The sequence below is a fragment of the Oenanthe melanoleuca genome, chromosome 4, assembly GCF_029582105.1.
Source record: "Oenanthe melanoleuca isolate GR-GAL-2019-014 chromosome 4, OMel1.0, whole genome shotgun sequence".
Lineage (NCBI taxonomy): Eukaryota > Metazoa > Chordata > Aves > Passeriformes > Muscicapidae > Oenanthe > Oenanthe melanoleuca.
The window spans coordinates 2,250,995-2,271,950 of record NC_079337.1 but is presented as its reverse complement, the minus strand read 5'-3'; the positions used below and the strand labels follow the sequence as shown (position 1 = coordinate 2,271,950).

The following is a 20,956-nucleotide window of genomic DNA, read 5'->3' as shown; positions in this document are numbered from 1 at the left end:
GTTTTCTTCATGCTCTTTTCTTTTCTCATGTATTGTGATGTTTGTGTCTGGCAGCTGATCCCTAAAATGTGTTTTGTTTTGTTTTTTTCATGCATGGACTTGAAAAGGGCCAGGAAATACCATCATTTACATATAACACATGTTCCTAGGTTTCCTGAAAAGAGTTTACACTTTGACAAGAATTTCACCGTTTGCAGTGCTGTCTTAATTCACATCCCATTTATCTAGTCTTAACTCTCTGTGGTTATTTCATAAGAGGAGGAGTGGATCTGAGTGATGAAATAACGCATGCAGACATTCCTCAAGCATGGAAGTGCTGATGGTGTGTGTTGTGCTTGTGTGTGCCAATCCTTTATGTCCCCTCTCCATACACAACTTGTGTTTTCGTGTTACTACTCTTTCAGCTCCCCAAGTTTCAACCCGTAGGCCACGAGCAGCCTGTGTTTGAAGAGCAGGCTGATCTTTATCGCTGAAGTCCACTAAAGCCCAGAAAACCCAGATAAAATATTGGCATGACTACATCTACTTGATTTTATTACATAATCTCAGCTACTAAGTTACTCAATGTCCCAAAAAGTCACAGCAAACAAACGAACCCCTTAATGCGGAGAGTTCCTCCTAAATTTATCTGAAAGACTGATCCTTGTTGTATGGCAACTGGAGTGGATGCTTCAGTGTTAGAGGCTACATCTGCCCTGTGAGCTTTGCATGGTGTTTGCAACTTGTATTTGTGTGAGGTTTTTGTTCACTTGTAAGTAATTTATTTAATATTTGAAGTGCTAGAGCATGATCCGTCCGTGTCAAGTGGAACGTCTAACACAGCCAGGGCAGGGACAGCATGGTGGCTCATTCAGTTTTGTTTGTGTGTGAATTAATTCCTCCATTTTGACTTACCAATGCACATTTGAGTTTTGAAGGTTTGAGTAATGCATTAGCCCTCTTGAACATTCCTTTGGCTCAGCCTTGTGAGGACACAGTAAATGAAGGGCACTGGCAAATTTACCAATTTCATTATTTAATTGTAAAATCCTTTAAAGAATTAAATACGATATCAGTCCTGTCTTCTCTCTCAGATAAAAAACCAGATCAGTTAATATTTTTTGTTATTGAGCTGCAAATTAAAAAAAAAATAATGTTTTACTTCTCAGGAAAGTATAGAGATAAAAAAAAAAAATCTCACTTAAAACTTTCCGGGTCTCTGCAGTTAGATTTGGCAGTGCCCTGTTGAATTTACCCATTATATTTCACATTTCTGGTAATTAAGGAAAGACTGAGATACAATATCCTTGCCTTTTTAAGTGCCATGGCTTAAGAATAAACTGTCTGATAGATGAGTCATTCCTCAGCATGACTGGTTGGTTGAAGAATACTGCTACAAAGATACCTTAGTTTGTCAAAGTTCTTACCATACGTTCATCAATTCTCCATCTCCTTTAAAAAAAAAAAAAAATCAATCACAAAAACCAGTATAAAAATGAGATAATCTGATCCAATATGCTTCAGATCACTGTGAGATTTCATTTGAATATAAATTGCGTAAGTCCCATGAGCAAAAAATTGGTTGTAAATTGTAGCTTGCAGAAGCCTGCATATTTAGAAGGTAGAATTGGAATGGAATGACTTATTTTGCACAGTTGGTTTAATCACTAAGCTTAAAAAGGCAAGCTCTCCTACTTGGCTGAGGTAATTCATACATTTCAGATGGACTTTGTACAGTTGGATGTTAAAGAAAAAAAAACCCTTTCCTGTACATTCCTGTGAAGTAAAAGCATCAGAGTGCAGGAGTTGTGTTTCTGTTCCCTCCTGTGGAGAATGGCAATGTTTGACACCCGTTTCAGGTGGAAATGTCTCAATCAGCGTGTGACCATTTTTTTGTGAATGACATCCCACCCCGCTTCAAGGCTTTGCATGATTCCTGTAACTAATCCTGTCATTTTCCGGGGCACGCAAATAAGACTTGGCTTGTTTTATACATTCGACTCACGTTTACTTCTCAACAGGAATCAACAGAGAGTTCCAACACGACCATCGAAGATGAGGATGTGAAAGGTATGATTTTACACTTGAAATGTTTGGAGAAGCAGTAACATGAGTTTCACAGTTCTATTTCAGTAGGCCATTAAACACAGAAACCTCTAATGAATCTTACGAGAGAATGATGTTTTTCCTTTCTTAGAAGAAATGACTTTAGATGTGTTCCAGACTTAACTTTAACTTTTCAGTTCCAAAACACCATTTTCCATGATGTTTCGGGATTAAGAGTATAAAGTTACTACTTTTAAACTAAGATATTAGGTCCAGTAATAATAGAAATAGATTACAAATGTCTAAGTCAGTGCTTTGTAGCTTTTACTTAGTTTATGTTTAGCATGCATTTGTGTTTTGGGTTTGGTTTTGTTGGATTTTTTTGGGTTTTTGTTTTTGTTTTTTTGTGTCACTGTTTTTATTTTTATTCTGTTCAGATGCCAGTGTGTTTTTTTTGGTTTCTTTTTGTTCATGCACTTATTTTAATCTTCTCTTATTCTTTAAAAAACTGACATCAAAGCTTTTTTTTTGTAAACTTAGTTTTGTAGCTTCACAGATAATATTTTTGTTTCTATTTTCCCCCCTCTAAACATTAAACTGTGATGTTACACAAACCTTCATTAATAGCATTGTGATTTAAAGTGTGAAGGGTTTGAAAAGGGGAGTATTGGGTCTGTGTGTCTCTGATTCACAAAAAAGATTGGCTTTTGGCCTCAAGGAACAATGGTATATGTACAGGTGAAACATGGACCAGAGGTGATAGTAAGATTAAACAGGGAGAATGGATGCAACAAAGTGGTGGTGGTTTGAGTTAATGTAAAAGGAGAGAACAGTTATAGGGATTTGTAGCTGATGCATTGGAAAATAGCATGTAATTTACCTTTATTCATAATGCTTTGTATTTCTTCCTTAGAACTATTTGGTGCAGTTTAATAACTAAGCTTATGAAAGGAATAATTTAATTATAGGGCCACTATGTGATGATGTAACGTAGTGTTATTACAGTAGAATTTTTAGAAAATTCTGTCTGAATCTTAGTACACAGAATTGTACCTCGGGAGATACAATTATGAAAAAAAAAAAAATTTTACCTAATTCTTTTATAGGATTCTGTAATATCATACTTAAGGGCAAGTTGGACAGCCACAATATACAGTATTCCCAAACCAGAAAAGGGGACCTTGTAGTAAGTACAGGTCTGAGGAGCAGATCCTGTTTGTGTCTTTCCCTGCAGAATGTACAGGCATTTCATTTTCTGTTTATTTAAAAGACAAATATAATCTCCCTCTTATTAATTGCTCATGAACATGTTTTTTTTTCACTTTTTAGTATTCCTCTCACACTTCCCATCTTTCCTCTGGAGGCTGTTGTTCATACTGTTTTATTATAAAGCTAACAATGCCCCCAGGGTCTAATTTGTCTAATGATTCAGGGAATAGGCAGTCCTGCAACCCTGACACCTCTTATAATCTCAAGCTTCCTGCACTAGCAAGGGACTTAGGAAAGGTTATTTCCCCCACACACAAAGCCTGACTCCTGGATGTATATTTTGTAGGGGAACAGTGAGAAAGCTGTTCTCTTGTCAGCAACATTGACTGGAGATAAAATACTGATAGGGACAAATGGGTTTCAGAGGAAGGAGAGAGAATTGTTCTTACACATATGCTCAAGATGACTCAGGATGTTTGTCACCACGTCTGAGATCTAGAAGGTATGTTTTGCACCTTAGATGATAAAGAACGTTTAAAACCTTTTTCTTTTCTTTGCAGCTTGGAGTAGAGCATGGGAAGAGGCTCCGTCCTTCCTGGGAAGGAGCAGGAAGCTGTGGCTGTAACTGAGCAGTAGCATTAGTGTGTGTTTTATGGCATTGCAGTGTGATCCACACCTCCCAGGGAATGGCTCTGCAAAGCCTGTGGGCTGTGCACCTTGTTCCTGCTCCTGGTATCCCAGCGCCATGCCTGCGCTGCACAGACAGGGCCAGGGCCCCTTCATTTCTGCAGCCCACACGGGCTGAGAACATCCAGCTCTGCATCAAGGGCTTTGTTCTTTGGTGCTGATTGGCCTCTTGGCAGAGGTGTGGCTCCCACAGGTCTGTTACGGGATACAGCATTCCCAGCACACTCCTGTCCCATGTGCACTGGTGGAGCGGATGTCTGTGCCAAGTGGTAGGGATGTCAGGATTCATTAAGACAGGGAGCAATTAAAAGTGTCTTACATCACCTATCATTAATGTATCCTCAGGATCAAATTCTCCTCCTGTCTGTCAGGGATGCATAGAGCATTCTTCTCTCATGTCAGGATCTCAACCTGTTTTCACTTTGGAAAGCAGGTATTTAACTTGAAGACTAAAATCAGACTGACTTTTCATTTTTTATTTACTGAAAATCTTAGTGTCTGTAACTTTGCCTTCTTTATGTATATAAACTCTTTTATGTATACGTAACTCTTTTAGGACTGGAACACATTTATTTTACTAGAAACAGTGTTTGCCAAACAACAGTAAGCTTTAATAACTCAAGCAATAAGTTAATTATATCATTTGAGTCTGAAATTACTTGAAGCTGTAGTTCAGGTTCTTTGCTAAGATAAATTTCTGACACTAACCATCAATCATGGGCTTATCCACATGACAGTGATTCCTCCTAAATATGACAGGAGTGGGCAGGAAGAACATGCTGAGAACTGGACTGTAAGCAATACCTTCTTCTGGGATTGCTTGTGGGATTTCTTCTTCCTGTAGTAATGAGACTGGAACTATTGGGCAGCATCTCTGTGATATAGGTTTGATTTTTCAAGTAATGCTATGGAATAGCACCATTATTTTTGTCCACAGATTTTTCAGAAAGGTGAGTTGTTAAATTTACCATGGACAGGAGATCTGGATTTCTCACGGTGTCTTTTTGCCCCCGGAGACAAATTACCAGAAGCATTATTAAGACTGATGTTTGGCAGCAGGGAAAATTGCTGACTTGTAAGGCACTTTACAGATTTGACAAATTGTGACTTACCTGTGCTACATAATACATCTGAAAGATACATTGCTTCAAAATATTTAATATATTTGTAATTCATTTTATACTTGTTGACCTAATTTTATTTAAAAACAGAAAGAAAGCAGTTTAAACTATTTCTTTTGGACCATACATTCCATAAAAATCATTCAAATTTCTAAGAACAATTTTTCTAAAGCTCTTTCAAAGCCCTTTGTATCTGAGTACCAGATACAGGGGTAAATCTGTGCTGGCATCTGAACAGAGTCACTCACACCTACGACCTTTGCAATTGTTCTTTGGCACCCACACTGCCATCATTAACATTGTTTGTGTGCTCAAAGATTTTCTAAGTTCTTACTGCTTCTAATTATATTATCATTATTTTTCTTTTGGCCTTCTTTTTTTCTTCCTTTTCTTCATGTACTTGACCCTCACACAGCTTTCACAAAGGAGGAGGACATGGAGAGGTTGAATGCCACTCACCACTCCTCCTCTTCCATTGCTTCTTCATCCCACTGGTCACCACCCTGGCCGTGCCCCAGAGGCCGCTCCTGCTGCCAGTGTCTGCTGAGGAGTCTGATCACACTCTACCTCTTCATCTTTGTTTGTTCATATGTTGTGTTTCTTTCCATCAATTCAGCGGGCAAGTCTGTGAGAAATGCAAACTCAGAGAGTCAATCGCTTGAGTCTGAGCTCTCCCACTCCACTCCTTCCTCTGTACTATGTAAGTTGAGAGACTCATCTGTCAGATGATCTCCTTTGTCTCCCCCCTTCCCACCATCTGACAGAAGCTCACAAAAGGTCAATGCTGTGATCTGCCTGATCTGGGAGTGACCTGTGCTTAGTCTTTACAAAAGTAAATTTTTTAGGGTTTTTTTTTCTTGTCATTAATTGTAAAAATGTTTTCATCAGCTTAACAGCAGGATGGATATGTCTGTATTTCAGAAAGCTGTATCTTGCAGGAGTAATCTTTGCAGTAGTTTTCAGCTTAGGGAGAGAGATTTGCCTCACCTCTTGCTTGGATCCTGGATAGGGCCTCAGCATTAGTTACCTGTTACTTTTATTACATCAAGTTCCTTTCTTGAGCATCCCCATTGATGAACTAGCCTTGAAGCTGCTGCGGCAGGTGTTAACTTGCAGTGTTGATAGGACAACTAGAAAATGTCCTCCTCTGCTCAGGAGGAGATCTGTGATGATCAGTGACCAACTGACTGTACTGGAAATCTTGAGTGTTAAAATATGAGAGGGGAAAGGCACTGTGTTGGTAGAATGTGAAGGACCTGGGTAGAACATTTCTTGTTTGTAAATGAACTCAGAAATTCTTCAGAAATTCCTTAGAGGTGTGGGACCTTGTGAGCTGGAACAGGCAATGGCTTCCTGGGGATGAGGCTTCTGCTTGCCACATTCTGAGCCTCCAACCAGTGCGTGTCAGGGCAGCTGCACTGGTGGTAAAATGGGCATTTGCACAAGTAAAAGGGAGATCCAGGCAGGCCCTTGGGAGCATGGGCTGTGTGTTATTGGCCTGAACCTTATTTTAAACATGAGTAGAATTTTTGGTGGGGAGAGCTAATGCAGGTGAGAGGAAGCAGTCCCAGAGAGGATGGGCTGTCTCCGGTCACAGCTGTTGCCGGGCAATGCTGAAAGTGTAGCTTCATTCTGAGAGAGGAGTGGGATAGGCTCTATCAATATATGGGTGAGTGTGTATCAAACCAGAAGTACAGATACTGCCAGCACAAGCTGCCCAGAGCCTGGGGAAAGAGAGGAATTAGTAGGAGAGATCTGGGCACTGTAACATGGAGGGTTGACACATCAGTAACATGTGCCATAGGGCTTTATTCCATCCACGGTGCATAACCACACAATATCCTTTACGTGCCCAGCATTTTCAGATCTCAGTGTGCTGGTGGCCTCACATCTCTGAACTAGTTGAGTGATTAGGCAGGAGCACAGTTTAAATAAAAATATACTCAGCAGCAAAGCTTGTTAATGTCTCACTCATCAAGACTTCAGACACCATTTCTGGAGACAGCAGCCAGATTCGACAATTAAAGTAACCGTTGGGAAACCATAGTGCAGTGCAGTGACCATGAAGCTTTGATCTAAGACTGTAGGTGATTTGTCATTAAAAAATAAACACCAACATTTGCTGTGCTGTCTAAATATTAGTGTAATTTTTTAGTACAATCATATAAAGAGATAGCATCTTCAGAAATAATTTATTCCATATAAGTAAAAATATACTATGTATGGTGTGTGGCTAGTTGCTTAACATTAATTGAAATAGACACATTAATTTTGTTGGATCTGTTCTGTCAGTACAGGATGGAAAAGCTCTGGGATAAGTTTTCAGATATCTGCTTAGATAGCTAAAGAATTTAGATTTCTTTTAGGGCAGTTGCAGGCTTAGCAGTTTTCAGATAGGTGAAAGATACCAAATAACCCTAATAAAATTCTGCAGATCATCCATCCGTTTCATAATCTGATGAATCAGAGCAAGTCTTTGGAATCAGCAGGCTCTATGAAAAAGATATACATGTGCGATGACAACTCAGATGTTTTAGTCCCTATCAGAGTTTAAGTGTGGGCTAAGAGATAAGCACTGGTGTTCTGTACACTGAATCTTGATAAACTTCTTAAATGAGAAGTCTCCTGAAGCATGCCTTGTCTAAGATGTGAGACCCAGTCAGTCATTCATGCAGCCTGTTTTTTTATTTCCCTTTCAGAAATTATTTAATTGGAATATTTGTGGCAGAAATGGTAAGAAAAGTTATCAGCAGAGAATTTTCAAATATTGGTGTCATGAGAATCATTTGAAAGAACATTGTGAGATGTTTAACAGTCCATGCTGTAAAGCTGTATGAAATCTGGTACATCCACAAAGCCAGAAACTTGTTATACAACATAGGATAAAATTTCTAGTATCTTCCTCTTTTCAGACTTTGGTTATTTCCAGAGCATAGAAATGACTTGACTGGCTGTGTGCTTTCCATCTAACTGGTGTTTGTTGGGATGATCTTCAGACAGGAAGTGAAGCTGGGTTCTCCCTGCTGCACCATTCCATTTTAGCAGAACGTTGTCGCCTCAATACCAAATGTCTTGTTTCAAAATGACAGCACAACGGGGCGGATTTGTCCCCCTGGACTTAACCCTCCTCCACAGTGTAGATAGCTGTGTTTGAGCTGGTTGTCTAGACTCACTTTAGCCAATGCAAATAGGTCAGATGAGTCACACTTGTCTTAAAAATCTATTTTAGGATAAGGTGAATTGTGCCCTCAACGCTGATTTCTCTCCCTGACTGTAAGCGAGGGGAGTTGAGAGAACAAACTCACTTGTCTGTACTTGTACGTGTCCAAAATGTTGTGAGATTAATCCAATCTGAGGTGTACTGAGATATGTAGTTAAGAGGACCAAGTTGAAAAGTTTTAAGGGTTTTTGCCTTGAAAAACAACATGTGAGCAAGTCAGAAGCAAAAGCCTTTTAATCACGTCCAAGTGCATGTGCAAATCTGGAACATGGTTACCTTGTTCTCCTGGAAAGGTGCTTCTCTGCTTAGCTATGCAGTACAGTGATGACATAGTCAGGCGTCTGAAGGGTTGATGGCAGGAGAAAGATGTTCCAATATCTGTGTGAAGCATAAAGTGGTTTAAATGATTGTTCTCACTGGGGTCAGTTTTGATAAAAATGGCGGGTAATATGGTGATCAGTGAGTTACACGGGCTCTTTTCTTGTGTGTCAATAAACGTGAAGTTTCAGATACAGGTATTTCTGAAGGCTTCACTTTCACAGATCTACAGCTCATTTGTATGCTGCACATTCTCTCTGCAATCAAAATACCAAAATAGCTATCATTTCTGCGTGATTCTTGTAGATTGAGTTTATAAATATTTCTTGGGGCTACAGGAAGGGAAGAAAAACCACAGAGTTCCCTGCTGTAAAAACAGTTTTTGCTGCTGTTTTGTACTTTTGTTTTCCTGTGGTTTTATTTCACTACCTGGGCAACTGCTCCTTGTAGGTTCAAATATTGATAGTGTTAGATGCTTTTTGCTTAAATGGTGTTTTTCCTCATTTTATGTTGTTTAGATCTTAGAGTTAATGGTGGTCTTTAATTTTGAAAGATTATCCTTCACTCTGTAGCTGAGCAAGGAAAAGAGGTAGTGAAATATAGCAAGAGATTAATGACTCATTTAAAGTTAACATGTGCTACAGCAATGCTGAAGAAAACATTTTAGCCATTGATTGGAAATGTTCTTGTTTGTTCTTTTTCTTATTACTTGGTCTTTTTATAGCTCTTCTTCATAATATTTTTGTTGGAAAAAATGTATTTGTATTAGTCATATACCAACTCACTTGCCAAAGCAGGGGGTTTATGTTTTTTTAACTGCTAAACCCCTGTGAATTACCTTAACTCCTTCACCTTACAGGGGGAAAGGCGCTGTTTAAGGAACAGGTCTGTGGTCTTTTCTGTAATGTATTTACTTCACCCATACTCTGAGCAAAGAATGTCAAAGCCACCATCTTCTCCATACAGGTTTGCTGTGTCTGCAGTCTGTTTCCTTATTGGTTTTCAGGAAAATGTCTCAGCACCTTTGACTTGTCAACAGTGTTCTTCCCTCACACCTCAGTTGTTCTAAAGGCACCAGATGTATTTTTGTTCACTTATTCTTTGTCTACAGAGTAGGTAACTTTATGCTGTGGAAAGCCATATTCTAGAAAACTAGAGATGGGTCAGGCTTTACTTTTTGAACTGGCTTTCACCACACTTTGTGGAAAAAGTAGCTGAACCAGTTTTACCAGAATCTCATTACAGTTGTCAGTTTTGTTTAGGAAGTTTAGTTTCTGTAGTTTTATTTAGGGAGTCCTGACTGCACATCAAATGAAAAGTATAATAGCATGAAATTGCCACTGTACATCAAACAGCATAATTGTCCTAGAATTCAATACAAGCCAAGTTTACTATTGGATAAAAAAATAAATAATGAAAAAGTCAAATGCAATTGGTGATTGTAAGTGACAGTTATCTGGCAGATGGGAACTGGCCAGATGCCTCTTCCCTAATGCCTTGTGTTGTCCTTGTATAGTTTGGAGTGTGTATTTAGATGGGGAAAAAAATGTAGTTATCCAAGAGCACGTTACGTGGCGTCCATCAAACTCAGAATGAAAATTTGGTTATTTACACTCTAAGAACTGCCAATTATTTCTGTCAGATGCAGTAGCAGGACACCATTCCTACTAGTAGCATTTCACCTTAGTTTATCTCCAGCACCCTCGTTGTTTCATCCTTTGCACTAAAGGTAAGTGCAAGGATTTGACTGGATGCGCATGGCCACCAAGTTACAGCTGTATTTCCCTTCTGCGGCTTCCCAGGTCTCCTTCCAGTTTTCTACTTGTTGTATTTCAGTTTTGCCATCTCCTTTCTCTTCCTTATTTCCTTTCAGGTTAAACCTCTGCTTCGAGGACAATGAAGCAGAAACACTTTTGGTCTTTATTTGTAGTCTGGCTCCCTGCACCCCCACAAATACCCACATGAGGAGGAGGTTTGTGTAAAATCACAGTGGCTCCTGAGTATTTGAATTAGTCTTTGATGTCTGCTGTTATTTCACACTGCCTTGTTCTTGTATTGTGTAAGGATGAGACGGGAGGCAAAGAGTTTTGCACAATAGGACAAATCAGTTCTAGAATTCCACCTCTCCCTTTGGCTCACTGCCAGTGAAACTGCGTATCAGATCACTAAATAGGAAGAAATGTAATTTTCTAATATGTGTGTAATTGTATGTCGTTGAAATGTGAGAGTAGCATAGTGGCTTTCATAGTTTCATTTAGTCCTTGTAATTGTGTAGAAGAATTGAGGACTGTGTTGAAAGGCAGATGATTTGGCAACATCTTCCTGTTCCTGACACTCTGTGCTGGGGACTGTGAAGTCTTTTCCACAAGTGCTGACACCGGTGCTGGACTTGGATGGTGATTGGTTGAAGTCAGTGAGAAGTGCTGTAATCTCCTTTGCTGGCTTTGCTGGCCTCTAGAGCTTCCTGATGGATGTGTTTCACATCCCATGGATACGTCTGCAGACACAGCTCTCCTGGATGTTAGTACAGCCCAGAGAAACTTTTCTGGAACCACATTATGTAATATAAGGTGGCTTTTGTCAGAAAGCTTCGTGATGAAAACATGTGTTCCAATGCAATTTAATTTTGGGACTAAAGCCAGGAAAACCAGCAGTTTGGCAACATGGTTCAATGTCTCCCTTCTGGGGTTGATGTGGAATTGTATCTTGTGTTTCTCAACATCAAAGGTACTGTGATAAAATTCAGCAAAGGCATGAATGATGTCAGTGAAGAAGGGAATATTGCCAATTGTCTTGAGCCAGTGACAATAAATTGTGTCCATGTGGTTTTGTGCCTCTCGTGTGGAAACTATGGTACCATTGTAGGCATATTAATTGCTGATATCATCCACTAACATGGGCTCATGATTATGTAGCAACTGATCAGGGATTTTTACCTCATTTCCCACTGTCTGATTTAATGTTCTATAATTTCCTCATCTCTGATTGAGATGTGTTACTGGGTTATTTAATCAAATCCTTTAGCTCAGCTATATGTATGAGATGTTGCATGCAGAACTGGTAATTTTCTCACTGCACGAGGTCTGCTTGTTCTGGATTTCTTTTTGCCAGCCTTCTGTAAGACTGCACCATTATTTCTGACTCAGCCATCCCACCACTTGGTGGGTGCTGGCAATGCCATGCAGTGTCCACGCAGTCTGGTCCATGTTATTTAAATCGGTGATAGTGGAGACATCACTGCTCTCTTCATTAGAAGTCTTTGTTCTTTCCACAGTCCTTGTGAAAAATAAGGCAATTCATACTTGAAGTGCTCTTAGCCATAGTGCTAAAAGTGAAGAGCTGCTCACAAAAAGCCTTGCTAGAACTTTATATCCATTTTTTTCACCATCACATTTTTCCTTGCTGGTTTCTTTTTGGTCCTTTTCACCTGAATGCTTTAGGCGTGCACTTAGGAAAAGGTTAGGAAAAGGTTGATACCACATTGCCAATTTTGAGCACAGAGAATAAAAAAAAAAAAAAAAAAAGTTACTTTCTCTGTGTGCTCCCCAGCATTTTCTTTTGAAGAGCAATGTGGTCTCTCTTGGTACTTTCAGTTTTAACATTCCAGGCATGTTTGTGTTAATGGTCAAATCCATGTGTGGGAGTGTGCTGGGGAATTAGAACTGTTGCTTGCACAAGAGAGCTACTACAGCCATCCTGGCTGTAAAACAGCAGTCAGCTTCCTTGAGTTTGAAGTTTAGAGTTGGGACTTGGTTTGTGTTGCTTTTTAAACAGCAGATCCTCCAGTGAAGGAAAGATAATTAGAATTGTGATAGGGTAGTGGATTGATCTTGACATGTGTTTAATTTCCTTGTGGATACAGGAGTGCAATGAAAGCAAAGGAGTGTAAAGCAGCAATGTAACATCATGTCTTCTGGTTGTAGAAAGGAAGAGAGATGGTTGTTGTGGCAGCTGGGGAGTGACAGAATACCTGTCAGCTGTCATCTTGCACTTTGCCTTCCTCTGTAAGATTGGGTTTGTATCTCTCCCCAGCTCGTAAGCAGGAGATTATCAAGGTGACCGAGCAGTTGATTGAAGCCATCAACAACGGGGACTTCGAAGCTTACACGTAAGCACTTCCTTTCGGAGGGAGTGAGGAGAGCTGGGGTACTTGACACTGTCTGTGTAAATATGTATGTTTATGTGTGAGTGCCTGTGCTTGGAGTTAGGAACCCTTGAAATGCCTTCCCAGATGCCCCCACAAAACACATGATATGTGCATGGCTGCTTTGCCCTGGCTTAACACACTGCCAGTTTCAGAGGAGTACAACTCCATTGTAGTTAGAAGAAAATACTTACATCTTGCTTACATAATGATGTGCGGCATAAAAAATACCCCTTGCATTCCACAGCCATGGTTTTCGTCGTCACAAGTAAAAATTCCTACTTGTAATAACACTGACCTGTGGGTCTTTTCTGGATCAAAACATGATTTATATGAAATGCAGTCCATTTAAAGTAAGCTGCCAAATTTATTAATTGAGCTAAAACCAGAACTCCATGCCTTTTCCTCGTGTTAAGTTCTGTTCTTTTCCAGTGTGATGGCATGAGTAGGTGAAATGTTTAATAGGAATGAAAGAAGTAGTTAAAAATGATCTCTCCAAAATTGTGATCCCTAACCACATAGCAGAATTTCCTGTTTTCCATAGAAAAATCTGTGACCCAGGCCTTACATCATTTGAGCCTGAAGCTTTGGGTAATCTGGTAGAAGGGATGGACTTCCACCGGTTTTACTTCGAAAATGGTAAATACTCCGTTTTCATCTCCAAGTCTTCATCTGTTCCTGTGACTGTGTGTCTCTCATCTAGTGAGCTTTTTGGTTTGGGAGTTAATTGACTTCGGCAGGGGAAAGGAGTATTATTTTTTTCAGACTTCTGCTGTAGGTGTTTTTTTAGTCTGCTTCTGCTCTGCTCATTCACACATCACAGGACACCTCAGAGGGCAGATATTTGGAAGTAAAAATAAAGATTGAGTTAAGAGCTGAATGATTTTAAAAATACTAGATACAAATGTCATTAGACCTAAGAGTGAAACTGAAATGTTGGGAAACTCCAGGTGGTGCCCTCTACTTTACTTAATCTATATATGTACATGGATTAAATACATTTACTTATTAACTAGCGTATAATAAGTGATTGTGCTCATTCTACAAAGTATTTTAGTTGCTGGGTGTGATTATCGCTCAACCCTAATGATGAGTTTGTATCTGCTGAGCCTGAGATTTGTGTATAAAATGGGTTGGTATGAGTTCTTTTGGCTTACCCAGAGCAAGTGTGATTTCTCCTGTGTGTGTGTCCCTCGTAGCTCTGTCCAAGGCTAACACCAAGCCGATCCACACGATCATCCTGAACCCGCACGTGCACCTGGTGGGCGAGGACGCGGCGTGCATCGCCTACATCCGCCTGACACAGTACATGGACGGCAGCGGCATGCCAAAGACTATGCAGTCCGAGGAGACGCGCGTGTGGCACCGGCGCGACGGCAAGTGGCAGAACGTGCACTTCCACCGCTCGGGCTCGCCCACCGTGCCCATCAAGTAAGGAACAGCACCAGCTCTCACCTCCTAGGCACACCACATAGTCCGATAGCTGCTTTGGGCCTTAAAAACTGCGAGCTGTCCTCTGGTAGTGTCGTTTTTTGTGGCTGCTAGTTATCTATCATACCCACCAGTGTGCATAGTATTGGTGCCAAGATTTCTAAAATAATGCGCTTTTTTGGTTGTTGTTTTCTACTGTGATGCCCACCGATCCAACTCGGTCCCTGAACTGACAGCTTGAAGAGCAGCAAAGTGTTTTAATGTAGAGAAAGCTTGATAGAAGTCACACAAAACAGGATTAGAAAACATGGAATAGAATTGCTGGGAAACCCAGAAAAATAAAAAGCAGTAGGATACATGGAGCTGTGAGAGCTGACTAGAAAGTTTGAAGTAAAAAAGTGTCACTATTGAGAAAAACTGAAGTTTGATTAATATTCAATGTGATTTTCAGCCACCTCTGCTTTCTCAGGCCTAGATGTGTTCACTGCAAGTTGGGTTTGAGCCAGTTTACACATTTGCCTTGTAAATTGAGCCATCTCAGTACCTGTCACGTTCTTATCTCTTTCCCCACGCTCTCCGTGTGTAACTGCTGAGTATTCCCTGTCGGACAGTTCCAACATCCCCGTGGGACAGCCTCGCGTCTCTCCCATCAGCATTTCTCTCTGCTGTTCATCCGGGCCCTGCCACACCCTCGGGGTCAGGCAGTGACCGAGTTCCTTGAGCCACATTGTCACCAGGGCTAATGACAGCACACTCAGGGCAATAACAGGATAGAGAGGCCCGGCTTTTCTGCTCAGCCCGTTAGCTTCACTTCTTCTTCAGCAGCCTCTGCTAGTGAGCCCAAACCTCACTAACTTGTGGTTTCCCAGATAGGCAGCACTGGTCCAGGCCTGGCTTTGCTCAGTTGTGAGCCCTCTGTACAGGATACAATTCCATTTGTGTCACGTGTCTTAATGTGGAGAGTGGCTGAATAGCCTGGCGTGGATGGTAAGGGCTTAGATTTCATCCTTTGAACTTCATCATGCCTCGTATTTTCCTTCTTGAAACACTGTTCTCTTATTTGAAATGATTATTGATGAAGTAAGAAATAAGGTAGAATTAAGTGTTAAACTTCCATGGTGATGGTTTTGTTTTGTTTTGTTTTGTTTTTTTTTATTTAGGAAAAAAGAAATTTTATTACTTAGTGATAACTGTTTTATTTCAAAATGTGACCCCAATGGGAGCAGGAGCCCCATTGTCCTTTGTTTCTCACATTCCAGCTGCACTTCCAGTGTTTCAACAGATAATGTTCAAAGAGCAGTTACACTTCCTTGAAATGCAGTGTTAGGTAAATCTTGGAGGCTTTCATAAAGGAGTGTTTGTCAAGGGATCTGTGGGTGTGTGTAGAGCCAGAAAGCCCCAAGTGAAACAGGTTCACCTGGCCCATTGCACCCTGAACAGTCAGTGTTTACAGCACAGTGCTATGAATTCGACTAGAGAATAATTTAATCTTTTCCTTATATTTTTTTTCACTTCTATCTTTTTGGGAAGGTACTGCAGGAGGTTCTTTGCAGCTGCTTGTGCTTTCTAATAAAGATAAGGATTTTTGGGACTGGCAAGGGTGGAAAGAGAAGAAAAATCACCATGGAGTAATTTTTTTGAGGTTGCAGAGTAGTTTCTGTGTTGGTGAATGTTTAGAGCCTATGGGGTCAGACAGAGGAGATTTCAGGATTGTGTAGGGTGTCCAAGCTTAAGGGGTCACAGAGCAGCCTTAGAGCTGGACTGAGGCTTAAGGAGAGATTCCCTGAGTTAGCAACATAGCCCTACAAGTGTAGCACTGGCAACAATATCACATAAATCTCATAGCCAGCTCTCATCTTGAATTCAGAGAAGTGCTTCTAGCACTGTTCCAAAATATCATTGGTCTGATGGTTAGGAGCCTTACTTTGCAGTGTAATGTTTAGTCATCTTGAGTGTATCCTTGGTTCTAGTGTGTCATCGTTGTTCTCCTGCACTGGTTAGGTGTGTGGCCATGAACCAGTTTGTAGGAAGGCTGATCAGATCATTCCCGCCTTCTGTAGGGTAAACAGCCAGCACTACCTCAGATGGCTTTGTCTGGTAGGATCTCCATCTTCCTACTACCTTATCTCCCTACTGTCTTTTCTTGTTTGAGGTTTGCCTTTCCAGTAGCTTGGCTTCTTCTGAAATGCTCTGTCCAGTTGTGGTCAGGGCTTTATTTAATTCCCCAAGCTCTTTCTTTTCCCTGCTCTCATCTGGCACGATTTTTGTCTCATCTGCAGTTCATCTGAGACAGCCACCTATTTATCCTCAACTCTCATTTCCAGCCAGTGAGCACGTAAAAACTTTTACAGAGCCTTGCACTTTCTATTATTCCATGTAATATTTTTGGATTACCCAGCCCTCAAGGTTATTTGGTTCTCCTTGCACAATGCTCCTGTTTTCTTTTCTTATTATAGTGCCTTCCACCGAAGTGTCAGTATGCTACATGAGATCAGTCCTGCTGCTTGAGCTCAGGACTAGTGAATCTCCTCTAGGCTGGTAGCTCGTCTTTCAGCACAAACATTGTCATTCTGTCTTTATTCCCCATCTTCTTAAGTCTGACTAGGAGATTCCCGTGTAGCACCAAGCTGGAATCACTTATAACTCGTCCTGAACATTTTTACACCATCTCAAATTTCACCTTTGCTTTTCCCAGTCAGAGCAGCAATAACTCCATTTTGGAAAATTAGAGAAGAAACTTCATTAACATATTGTTCTAGTTTATCCTTCCTTTATTTGAAATGCATACAGTTTGCAGCTACTTATTTAATTATTACCAATGCACAGTAGTTAACAATGGCATTTCCATAATAAAAAAGTATTTTACACATCATGTCTGAAGATGAATTTCAAATCTAATAAAGTTGCAAAAACTATTATAGCTGTGATCTGCTTCTACAGACACAGTATCCTAGATGATGTTAAGTCAGTTGCTGCAGGCACAGTAGCTTCCTTGTTTTCAGGACTACAGGAAGGAGTTTGCATAAATCTAAGGATAGAATGGAGCTCTTTGGTAGCTGGAGGTCTAGGGAAATGTTTCTTTGTGGCAGAAACATTCTTTGATTCTTTTTCAGTCCTATTTGAAAAAGGATATGAGCACAAATATGTATTTAGTTTATAAATAAATTTTATTCATAGTTTTGCTGTGAGTGAGATGAGGCAAACTTGGGTTTATGTCTCGTGCTTTGTTTCTCTCTGAGTGATAGGAGTGACAGCAGAAAATTGTTCTCTGGATCTGTGTTCTTAGGGACCAGTGCTAGTGTGTTTCTGCAGAGCTGTGTCTGCTTGTCCTTGGAGAGTGCACCTGCCCTATATGGGCAGTCAGAGGGTAGATGAGCCTCAAAATGACTCCCTAACCTAACTTCAGCCTCAGAGAGGCTTATGCTCCCTCCCTGATCACAGCTCACACCTTCTTGTACTTTGATAAGCACAGTGCCAGAGAGCAGGAATGCTGAGTAAAGAGTTTGTTCTGTGTTTGTGCAGTGCCTAGCGCAGAGGGATCCCGGCACGGCTCCAGCCCCTAGATGCTACGGTAATGCACATGATGCTGCAGCCTCAGTTAGCTACATACTTGCTTCCATGCTTTCCCTTCCTTCTCTCTCTGCATTCGGCTCTGGCATGTCTTGCATGTGAATGACACCTGATTCTTCCTTGTCACTTGGTCCAGTCTTTGTTCAAGAGCCTCAGTCCATGGCAGTGCCTGCGATGTCCATGCTGAGAGGTTAGGTTACACCCAGAGATTTGCAGCTGAATTCCACCCTCTCTCCCTTTAGGAATCCCTTAAGGCTCTTTGGCTTCCTGCCTCAGTTTCCTTTTTTATTTTAACAGCCTCTCTGGCATCTTGTAAAGATGGAAAATGTCTGTAAAGTGGTTTGAAAAATAAAAGAATGACTTGCCTGAGTGGAGGTTTTTTCCCTTGTTTTTTCCCCAGTATCGTGTTAAGTGATCTCAACAAGGTGGTTTTTTACAATAGTGTTGGCTAACACTTTGAGCATGTGTTGTTATCTGGTGGTGATGTTACCTCAGTAATGGAAATCTGTTTTTTTCTCCTTCCTCCTAGCTAAAAATATCAGCGGTGCCGCTCTTGCATTTTCTGTACCCAACGCACCTGGTTGATTACCATCTTGGCCATCCCGTTCTCTTCATGCATGTTTCTGAGTGCATGAAGTTGTGAAGGTTCTTCATGTAACACATTTGTGATGCACCACGTTGCTGTATATTCCATCTGTACACTGTTAACATTTCAATGAAGGTGATGTTCCATGCAAATAGAGAATAACAAGGCGTAAAAGACAAAAAGAGGTATTGGATGGACAGCAGTAGACACACAATACATTTGTCACTTGCTCCATTTATGCCAAGTTTTGACAGACAACTTTAAAATCTATCATGTTTATTAAAAAAAAAAAAAAAAAAAAAAAAAAAAAAAAAAAAGAAAGAAAGAAAAAAAAAGGAAAAGTATATTTTACCTTCTTTTTTTAAGAACTGGTTTTTGACTCCTCCCTTTCTCCTGAGTCCCAGGATTTTGCTTTGGTTCTGGTAGGAATGGTTAGGATTTCTGCTGGCAGCTCCATTACTGTAAAACAGGTTTTTATCGTAGATGGACAAAATCACCGATAAATGTCGAAGTGTTAATATCTTGGCTTTGGACCAGCTGCAGCCTTCTTAGTTTATTAGTCTATGTAAACTGGAAAAATCTCTTAATTTGCTGCCTTGGCCACTCCAGAATTAACTGTCAGTATTCTGGTGAGTCAGCAGCTTCTGTTTTCCTTTTGAGTCCTTTTCGCTTTCTTATTTTGCTTAACTAAAAGGTTCTGTTGGATGATAAAGCAAAATTAAAAATTGTGAAGAACTAAGTGATGATTGCAAGGCAGTTTTTGAGGATTAAAATGGAAGGAAAGAAAAAGATTTTTTATCACTTTTAGGGTGTACTGTAAATTTTTTAAGGAGGCTTTAAAAAATATAATATGTGGGTTAATGTATAGACCATTTGTGTGGATAATATACTCGAGAAATATTAGGCCTTAAACCTAAGTATGAAGAGTTTACTTACATTACGCTGCTGCTGTTGCTTCTCTGGAAATGCATTACGGTGACACCAGTTTTCCGTGGGACCCTAACACTTCACCACAGGTTTGTGTCTCCCCGTTCCCCTCCATCTGCTCTTGGTTTCTCGTGCTCCCCTGGCAGCGTTCGGCGTCGAGGCCGGCAATCCGCAGGGCGATCCTGACAGGTTTGTCCCGGCTGCGGGCCCAGGGAGGAGCCTGTGCTGGCAGCGCAGAACGCAAACTCTGCAACACGAACTAGTTTTCCTTCCCTCACATTGCTGTAAAAATACACCCCTGCAAGAATTGCAGTTTCTTCCCTTCTGCTGTTCCAGGAAAGGCCAGGCTGGGCTGCTCCTGTTCTTCCCGGGGCTCTGTTAGCAGCAGGCTCCTGCTCCCTGCAGCGCTGTACAGTGCATGGTATCTCCGTCGGTGTCCTTTTTAGCCGTCCAAAATTTACAACTCGGCAGCCAGAACTTTTTAAAATGGGAAAGCTTCCTAATTCGTATCATTTCACCTTTCTGTGTTGATTACTAATCAGAAGCAGTTCTTAAACATGTTGATGTTGTTACTAGTGGATGTATGGTAGATGGACTTAAGCTTCTCTGACAATTACTACATGATTTTAAACAATATATATTTAAAGTAAGCATCTACAATAAATGTGTTGAGCCATATTAACCTGCCAACGGGATCTGTGAAAAAAAAAAAGTAATGGCCTCATTTTTTTTTTCTCATAAATTGCTTTTCTTTTTTTTCTTTTTTCTTTTTTTCTTTTTTTCTTTTTTTCTTTTTTTCTTTTTTTTTTTTTTTTTTTTTTTTTTTTTTGGTGAAGCGGCTTAAGTGGCATAACTGTACTTAAAATTAATGAATTAGGTGTAGGGTGTTTTTTTTATACTTCTAACATAGCATGTGGTGTTGATGTATTACTGTAGACCAAGTTTGTCTTCCACACCAAGATGTGAGGAAATTGTGATTTGTTCTCTCCACCACAACTGAATTATACACTTCTGTCATTTTGGAACACTGCATTTTACCATGGGACACAGTGTACATATTTCTTGCCATAATGGTAAATGATTGATATATTTAAGGATTAATAAATTTGTGATTTCTGCTGACATTGTGCTTGTGTTTTAATTTCCCAATTAATTGTGATCTTTGCAGTGGAAAATGTTGAGTATCTGTTTGAATTGAGGCACAGATGCACTTTCTTAGGAGCTGAATTTTGTATTTCAAAATATGAGTGTTTGGTGGTGTGGTTTGTTTGTCTTTGGGTTGGTTTGGAAGTGCCTTTCCGTGGCCCAATGGCACCCTGCTTTGTGCTCTGCTTTGTTGGTACACTGTGCACATACCTTGTGCTTGTAGGGCCGTATTTAGCAATGTTTTAGGTAGTTCCAGCATTTCTGTTGCTGCCTAGCTGTGTTTCATATATATGCTCAGACTGTAACACAAGACTATGTAAGAGCAGTTATTGTATGCTAATATAGTACCATAAAATATATGTAGTGATATAAAAACATACATGTAGAAAATGCATTTACATCTATAAATAATTAGGATTTAAAATAACATGTTTAAAGTTTAAAAGCTTACATATATGTCTGTGGTGATTTCAGGCTCTCTTAAACCGTGCTGAGCCACAGCTGAGGACAGTCTTTTATGCCAGCAGAAAAGAAGGACGAAGGAGAGGAAACAACTTGCAGCTTTCCTGGGT

General features: G+C 40.3%; 1 protein-coding gene across 26 annotated transcripts in view; it reads left to right on the top strand.

Annotated features, from left to right (window-relative positions):
• The window catches only part of CAMK2D (calcium/calmodulin dependent protein kinase II delta), a 116,956-nt gene extending 96,596 nt beyond the window's left edge, over positions 1–20,360 (top strand). For 16 of the 26 annotated variants that reach the window (XM_056490903.1, XM_056490890.1, XM_056490891.1 and 13 more), the window contains 5 exons: positions 2,001–2,049; positions 12,613–12,688; positions 13,269–13,363; positions 13,924–14,155; positions 18,255–20,360. In XM_056490903.1, coding sequence (XP_056346878.1) covers positions 2,001–2,049; positions 12,613–12,688; positions 13,269–13,363; positions 13,924–14,155; positions 18,255–18,258 — 456 coding nt within the window. In that variant the 3' untranslated portion in view covers positions 18,259–20,360. Of the gene's footprint in view, positions 1–2,000; positions 2,050–12,612; positions 12,689–13,268; positions 13,364–13,923; positions 14,156–17,677; positions 17,727–18,254 lie in introns of all 26 variants that reach the window. The other 10 variants (XM_056490900.1, XM_056490905.1, XM_056490880.1 and 7 more) reach the window with 1 other exon arrangement.
• The last annotated feature ends 596 nt before the right edge of the window (positions 20,361–20,956 follow it).